This window comes from Notamacropus eugenii, chromosome 1 (genome assembly GCF_028372415.1).
Source record: "Notamacropus eugenii isolate mMacEug1 chromosome 1, mMacEug1.pri_v2, whole genome shotgun sequence".
Taxonomy (NCBI): Eukaryota; Metazoa; Chordata; class Mammalia; order Diprotodontia; family Macropodidae; genus Notamacropus; species Notamacropus eugenii.
Window position 1 is genome coordinate 699,235,261 of NC_092872.1, and position 8,375 is coordinate 699,243,635.

At 41.8% G+C, this 8,375-nt stretch overlaps 1 protein-coding gene across 3 annotated transcripts in view; it reads left to right on the forward strand.

Annotated features, from left to right (window-relative positions):
* The window catches only part of KIAA0513 (KIAA0513 ortholog), a 67,937-nt gene extending 59,972 nt beyond the window's left edge, over nt 1-7,965 (forward strand). For all 3 annotated transcript variants that reach the window (XM_072636224.1, XM_072636225.1, XM_072636226.1), the window contains exons 11-13: nt 460-540; nt 1,799-1,893; nt 3,477-7,965. In XM_072636224.1, the coding sequence (XP_072492325.1) occupies nt 460-540; nt 1,799-1,893; nt 3,477-3,526 (226 nt within the window). In that variant the 3' untranslated portion in view covers nt 3,527-7,965. The remainder of the gene's footprint in view (nt 1-459; nt 541-1,798; nt 1,894-3,476) is intronic.
* The last annotated feature ends 410 nt before the right edge of the window (nt 7,966-8,375 follow it).

The following is an 8,375-nucleotide window of genomic DNA, read 5'->3' on the forward strand; positions in this document are numbered from 1 at the left end:
GTTATAAATGATGATTAATATAAGAGGACAATGGATTAGCCTTGAAATTGGAAAGCCGTCTGACACATACTAGCTTTGTGACCTCAGGCAACTCACTTTATCCATCAGAGATTTTGCGTCTATAAATCTGAAGTCTAAGACTGTAAGTGACAGACAAGGGTGGTAGGTATTTCCATGCTGGGAGTCTCCCACATCAATAAAATAACTTGCCCCCCAAAATAAAAATGCCCCTTTTACATTTGGATGCTGTTGATCTTGTAAATTTAACAGTGACCTCCTGTGCACATTTACTCAATGTAAAGTGAAAAGATCTCCCATGGAAAGAACTGGCCTCCTTTTTTTGATGGTGCAGGGAGGTTAGGGTAGGTGTAATTTCGGCAAGCGCTACTGGGGCTGTGGTTGGGTCTGTGGGTTAAATTCTCCAAAAACCTGGTCTCTTCTTGCCTCGTGTGCTTACAGGGAGAAATGGTGCCACATGACCCAAGAGGAACGTGATGACAGCCTCCGATTCAATGAGAACATTACCTTTGGGCAGCTTGGGTAAGAAAGCCTGGGGATGCACTTGGTCAGGGAGCCAATATAAAGCACCTACTACATGTTAAGCACTGAAGATACCAAAAAAAGGGCAAAAGACAGTTCCTGCTCTCAATGAAGTCACAATCTAATGGGGAAATTCACTTTGCTTCCTGGTGCTAAAGGAAGATCCATTCAAACTTTAATACCTAGGACAGGTGTGGGGAACCTCTGGCCTTGAGGCCACATGTGGCCCTGTAGGTCCTCAAGTGTGGCTCTTTGTATCCCTACTTTACAGAACAAATCCCTTCAATGAAAGAATTTGTTTGGTAAGACTTGGACTCAGTCAAAATACTGCACCCAAGAACCTAGAAGGTCACATGGCCTTGAGACAGCCAGTTCCCCACCCCTGTCCTAGGATTTTATGAATAAGGCCATTTCCTTATTAACTTTTGGATAACCTTGAGAGGCTACATAAGGAAGTAAAATAGAATGTGGGGTATTAGATCAGGAAGTCTGAGGTTCAAATCCAGTTGTGGACATTTACTAGCTGTATGAACTTGGAGAAGTCACTTATGTCTAGGTTTCAGTACCCTCATCTGTAATATGAGTGGCTTAGAATTGATGGTCTCTAAAGTCCCTCTTACTTAGATCCAGACTAATGATGATCCTCTAAACTAGTAATATACTTCATTAATCTGTGACTTTATTACTCTGGGTGACAGAATTAACTCTCCTGATGCTAATCACAACCCCTCTTTACCTCAGTGGGTTGTGTTACCCTCCCTCTATCAAATCATAATTCACTAGCTTAGCCTGAGGGGATGAGAGTTTCTAACCCTAATTAAGCCAGCTTTTAGATAGATTAGATTGTGAGCTCCCTGAGGACAGGAACTACCTTTTGGTATCACCAGCATTTAGCACAGTGCCTTGCACATAGTAGATGATTAATAAATGTTTACTGATTGATTAAAAAGAAGGCAGAGAACAAGGTTTCAAGGTCTTTCCAGCTTGACAGAAACTGCTAGAACTAGCATTCCCTTTGCACAGCCTTTGAGGACATAGGAAACTGATGGAAGAAGGAGAAATGGAGTAACCTGGGAATACTTCATTAATTGATGAAGGGACTTCTCTAGATGGAATTCAGAAAGGGAGTCATGTGGTCTTTAGAGAAAGGTTCTGCCTATCCAAGTACACTGGAGCTCATCTTGCTTCTCACTGGGGAACAGTATAATGATGTGGGTAGGAATCCCAGAGGGTATAATGCATGGTTTCCTTCCTCCAGCACATTTACTCACAACATGTTGGCTTTTGGACTGAACAAGAAGCTATGCAATGACTTTCTGAAGAAACAGGCGGTGATTGGCAATCTGGATGAAGGTGAGGGGGCATGGAAAGTTCATGGTTTGGCTCTGCTGCTGCTGAGAAAGCATATAGAGGGCTTAGGTGGGAAATTCATGGACAAATATTCCTTGGTTTTCCAGAAGACTTGATTTGTTGGGTTTTGTTTTCCTTTGAGTTGTGGAGATCTCATCTTTTGGGGAGTCTCATTTCTTTTTTTTTTTAAATAATTATTTTATTTGTTTTCAGTGTTCTATAATCACTTCGGTATCTTAGACGTTTTCCCCTTCCTCTCCCTCCTTACCCACTCCATCTCCACTCCCTCCCCAAGATAGCTTGCGAAGTCTTATTTCTATGGAGAGAGATTTGTCACCTTTTGAAGGGGAAACATGTTCTTGGAATAGTTACCATCTTCAACATGAAGTTTTTGATTCCTTAATCGTCCTCTTTCCCAAACTGCCTTGCATATAACAGCTTTGTCATATTTATTCTTTTTAGATTTAAGTTTTCTGCATTTTTATATATTTTCTTGTCTCCATGTTCATCGGGAATGGAGATTGTTTCATTTTTTGTACTTGTATCCTCAGTGTCTTGCACAGTGCATGGACATAGTAGGCATTTTAATAAGTGTTGTCAGACCAAATTTAAACATCTATACTTTGTACCTCCCTGGCGATCTGGCACAATGCCACTAATCTGCTAACCTACTGTGAACAGAGCACTGGGCTGAGTGCTGAGGAAAGTGAAGTTTACTTAAGATTGTCTCTGCCCTCTAGCTTTCACCATAGAAGTCACTTAATACTGTAGGTTGAATGCTTAGTAGCTAAATGTTGGACCTCTAGATCAGTGTTGTCAAACTCAGATAAAATCCTGGGCCACTAAATCATAAGAAGGAACCCCGAAGATCCATACTGACTTGGTTTTAAAATATAATATTAAATATATTTTATTGTAGATTATTTATTTTGTTAAATATTTCCCAATTATATTTTAATCTGGTTCAGGTGGTATACAGTTACCAAATTACCAAACAGTCTCTGACCTGCTGATGCTGTACTTGCCAGTCAAAGTTTTTTTTAATTTACAAATAGTAGCCTCCACTTACCATGTGTCTCCATACCCATTCCACCCCTCCCTGATCCCACGTACTGTCACAAAAACTCTCCCCTCTGGCTTTCTGCATGAAAATTTCCTCCCCGTTCCTAAATTGCTATGAGAACCATCATGAAAAAGACTTTTTGATGATCAGAGTCAACACAATATGGAAAAAATGAAAACCAATTTTCTAATAAACCATTTGCAGGTTGGAGAACTTCTATGGTTCTAACAAAGATAGTAGCTAGTTCATTTAACTCTCTAGGCATTAAGCACCTGCTGTATATTTAATGACAAAGAAGTACCTTGTCTCTATCCCAGAATATCACCATCACCATTGTTGTTTCCTGGAGAAACCACTCCAACACAGATACACACGCGTGCACACACACACACACACACACACTCACACACACACACACACACACACACACACACACACACACACACACACACACACACACACACACACTGAGGCTCTTCTATAAGCTGATGTTTCCTATGTGAAATAACTTCATTTTTTCCAGAGCAATACAAGCTCCTGAGTGACCACATCGAGCAGATGGCTGTTGAGTAGCTCGGATGAAGGCCAAATCTTCACCATCCACCAAGGGAGGAGTATGGGTTAAAGTCTCCTCTCCAAACACCCAGGACCAACAACCAGCTTCTAGCACCATTGCGATTAACCTGCATGACTGTCCCACCAACCTCAGAGCCCTGATCTGCCAGTAGACAGTGAAGAAAACTCCTGTCCTCTCCCCTCATCTCATCCTCCCTTGGGTGTGTTCCATAGCCAGACACCAGAAACACTCCTCAGTTTCTATGGTGAAAGCAGAATTGATGAGCTATTTGTACAGACCCAAGCATCCCCTGTAAGAGGTGAAGGCAAAAAAGAGGAAAGGAGGATTGTTTGCCCCAGGGTCTGGAAGGCCTCTTGCTATTTGTCGGATATGAGGCATTGGGGGAGGGGCCATTGGACCAGTACAGTTGAATGCTGGGAGCTGGGGGTGGGGTGGGAAATGGACTTGGTGGGAGTATAATTCATGCATGTCCATGTAGCTGTAGGATAGTAGAATGTTGTAGAAAGGACCTTCCAATGTAGATTAGTAGATTAAAAGGGTCCTTTGAGATCATCTAACCCAATCCCACATTTTTCAGGTAGGGAAACTGGTCCCAGAGAAAGGATATGGACTTGTTATATAACTAGGAATCCAAGGAGTTGAGTCCTGATCTCTTGGTCTTTTCATTCTATCTCAATGTCTCTTTTGCAAAGATAAATCTATAGTCTACAGGTTTGGGGTACTGCAGCTCTGATTCCTACTAACATGAAAGACTACATTCCCTCAGGGCCAGAGATGTTGATTCTTTCATGACCAGGCAGATGACACCCTATCACGCGTTCCTCCCCTTTGCTTCCCTTTGAATAAGGATGGGCAAGTCACAAGAAGAAAGGACAGCCTCCTGTTCTGCAGAAACAAGGACAGAAAATTTTCCTTTCTGACTGCAGCAAGAATTGGACCTGGGGCTAGCGTTAGAAGAGAATTATAGTTAGATGTGTGAATGAGGCGGTGCTCTGGGGGCACAGTAGGATTTGTGTGGACTTATTTGAGATGAATCCTATCAACACAGATGTGTCTGTGCCAGACTGCCTTGGAAGCTTTCGGGGTCAGCTGTTCCCTTTTCTTTTGTACATGACATATTGAGGGCAGCTTTTGGCTGCCTGCTTCGAAGGAGATGCAAAAGAGGAGGTCTGTTCTTCTGTTATCTGAAGCCTGCTGCCCCTCTTGAGACCAAACATCCACACAATTTTCCTCTTTGGGCACAACCACCTTTCCCCCTCCCCCTCAAAAATATATAATATCACATATTTATATATGTTATATAATATCAAACTGTTCAGTGTTACATTGATCTCAGTGTGAGATGGTTAAGGGACAAACAGCTTATGGTGGAACTTGGCCAGATTTGGGGAGGAAGACCGCCTAAGAGGACCCCGTGGAGCAAAGTTTTGTATCTGAGCCAGTGTGTGTATGAAACAGATTCACAAATTGTGACCCTGATTACTGTAGATGTTTAATGTTTTTTTCTTACAGTATTCCAGTTATTGCTTACAAAATTTAACCTATGGGGAAAGTCAAGAGCTGATTTTAGAAGTAAGTGCTCTCGTTGGCACATAAATGAAGCCAGAGCTAAGTGTGTTTATCCATATCACAGAGCCTCAGGCTCCCCAGAGTTAGGAGAGGGGAGGAAGAGAGTGTTAATGGTCCCTGCAGCTTTCCTGGCTTCTCATCTGTCCTGCTTATCACCTCAAGCAGCTTGGGTCTTATCATTTCCTTCAATTCTCTGCAAACGCCAGTGAGTCCCATATTTATTCCTTGGAAGCTCTAGCTTCCGGCTTCCAGCTTCTCATTGGTTTCCACCAGGAACACCAGATCAGACTAAGGTGCACAATGTATTATTATTTTTAAAGTCACTTAGCTGTTCCTATGTAAGGTATTAAGCTCCCCCAAAGCTTGTTCTGCTTTTCCTAGTATAAATACTTCTAATTAGAACCAACTTTCGTCTTTTCCTGGTTACACAGCTAGTTATCCTCATGCATCTTGTTTCCCTGCTTCAGCGAGGATTCTCTATAGAAATTTTTTAAAAATTTAATATATCTGGGTTCTTTTCTCCTTTCTTCCCCTTTTCCAGCTTAGCCTTGCTGACCAATTATCACCCCCCTTTGCAGCTTTCAGTGATATACACCCCCTCCCCCAGCCACTTCAACCCCTGGATACCTCTGTGTGAATGTAGTAGATAAAATGACTGATAGACACTTTTTCAACTTATATTATCTAAAAATGATCATCGTTCTTGGCTTTGTGAGCCCAAAACAAATGGCACAGAATGAATGAACAATAAATAGGATGTATCTTTTGGACATTGGGTGACCCTAAGAAAGGGAATTAAACAAAACATGACTGATCTGAATGTACAATTTATATGACTGGTCACCTCTAGGATCTAGAGGATGGGGGTTTGAGACATATGAACTTTCTTTTCAATGATGCCACCATATAAAAAGCCATGTGTGATAGTGTTGAGCTAACCTCATTGATGGGGCCACCACGATGGGCACTCCTGCCTATGATTTGACCTAGATAGAGTACCAAGTCCATGGCAGCCAAAATCTCCTTGTAACCAATGGTAAGGAATCCCCAACAAGTGACCAGTTCTTTGCCCTCCCCCTCATCCTTTTGGAAACTTTAACTCACCTGTACTCTATGCACAATATCTCCATCTATAAAATGGACATGTGAAAAATAATTCCCAATGTCCCTTCCTCCTTTAAGATTTTCTGAGTCTTGATCTGTTTTCCTTCGAAGAATTGCTAATTGTAGTGATACCTTGGCTTTCTGAGGTCTTTGCTCTGAAATGCTCCTCCAAAGAACGCTTTGTGTCCATAAGCACATTTGAAGGCAGGTCTTGGACTCTCCTATTGTCCTTCCCTCCTGAGGCCTCCTTCAAGGACTATAGAAACTCAAGTAAAATGGAGAGGTTGGGGGGAGGGGGGTAGGGAATGTAAAGGAATGGATTTTGGACACCTTCCTGCTTCCCTTTGCATTGTCTTTTAATAAAGTTTCCCAGTTCCTTTACCTTAGCATGTTTCCAGGCACATCTTTCAAAACTGATTTAAGATAGAGGAAAAAGAGAAGGTTTGCCAAGAGGCTGCCACTTCTTTCAGATCCTTATTAGGTATAAATCATACTCTGAGAAGCTGGGGTAAAACAAAGCATTAGATGGGAATGATCCATTACCTGATTGAGCCCATGCTTCTGGATAGCACCAAAGGCCAGGGAGGGAGGTGGAATTTGTACAGGATTTGAACTGAGTCTTCCTAAAGTCCCTCTAAAGACCCTCCTAGCTCAAAATCTCTAATCCTCTGCTGACTGCTTGTTTGAGCTAGGCTGTTCTGACTGCTGGGAACTAAGCTTTCTTTGAGCATGGCTGTTTATTACTCTGCTGCTTTTCTAAACAATAGTCTGAGTGTAACTCAGAACGTGCTGAACTGCGTTGTCCTACCTAGCATCCCTCCATCCCCCGTAATGTCACACAGAACTTCTGATTCTGCCTCTCACCCCTAGGCAGAACACAGTCTGATGATCCAAAGTGTCACCCTCTCCTGGGATGTTCCTCTTAAACAAAAGTGCACAGATTTCAAATACGTTATTTTGCAGAGAAGTAGACTACATATGTTGTGGAATGAGCAGAAGTGATATCCCATTGTTACAAAACTCAGGAACATTTGGCTCAAGGTGAGAAGCATCTGGCAGTACCTGAAAAGTCCTTTCTGTGGGCAAGAAAGAATAGCCTTCAGAGTTCAGGGCTTCGCCCCTTTCTGCTTAGAAACCTCAATACAGAGACTGGCAGTATGAGGTTTCCCTTGTCTGACCTTGGGTTCTTTGGTTCAACCAATACATTCAGCTCTTCCAAAAAGTAAAACGATCTACAAATGGCAAACTTATTCAGAAGAGGTTTTTAAAAATATATTGTAGGATATACTTGTATTGTACTTAAATTGTAGGATAAGTGTGTTGTGTGATTGGTTGTTGAAGTGGAGTTTACCCCTAAAGATTTCCTTCAGACTTGTTTTATTGATCAGATCAGTATGGTCCAGTTGCTTTCCCAGGTATCTTAAGCTCAATCCATAGAAGCCATTGCTGATAATGCTAAAGTGGCTGGCAGCAGGGTTTTTCTTTTTAAAAAGAATAGGAGGAGGCTAGAGTTAAGAAAAAGACAGTTGGGGATGGGGGGAAGGCAGGAATGTTTCTGCATTTAGTGTTGACGTTACCAGACTTAGTGTTAAAGGAAACAGTAGGCTGGCCTTTGAACTGGCTTAGTCATTTAGGTGGGTGTGTTTTAGGTATTTGACTGCCTTCCTGGTTTTTAGTCAATCGACAAACATTTACTTAAGGCTTAGAGTGTGTCTGGAAATGTGTTAGGTGCTGAGAATTAAAAAAAAAAAAAAAAAGCAAAGACATGGTCCCAGCCTACAGAAACCTTACACTGCACCTCTTCAAATTGAAATTCCAAATAAGAACTTAGTCTCACATGCTCTAGCCCCTTGGATTGAAGGAATCTGTTTTCAGGATTTTTACAAGGCCAGAGTCACTTGGGTATTCTAAAGTACTGTTACCAGATTTGATAATCCATTGATCCATGCTGGATTCAGAGAAACAACTAGGTGTGCGGAGTTGTCCAATATTCCAGCCATTCCAGAACAAGACTAGTCATAAAAGGCCAGAAACAGTATTGTTTTAAATCTGTGAAAACAAGGATAATGCCTGCCCTGTCTCACAGGATTATCGTGAGGGAGAATTGATATGATGGAAGAAGAGTACACAAGTCTAGATTTTTCATTGTCTGCTTTTAATTTCCTTCTCCCC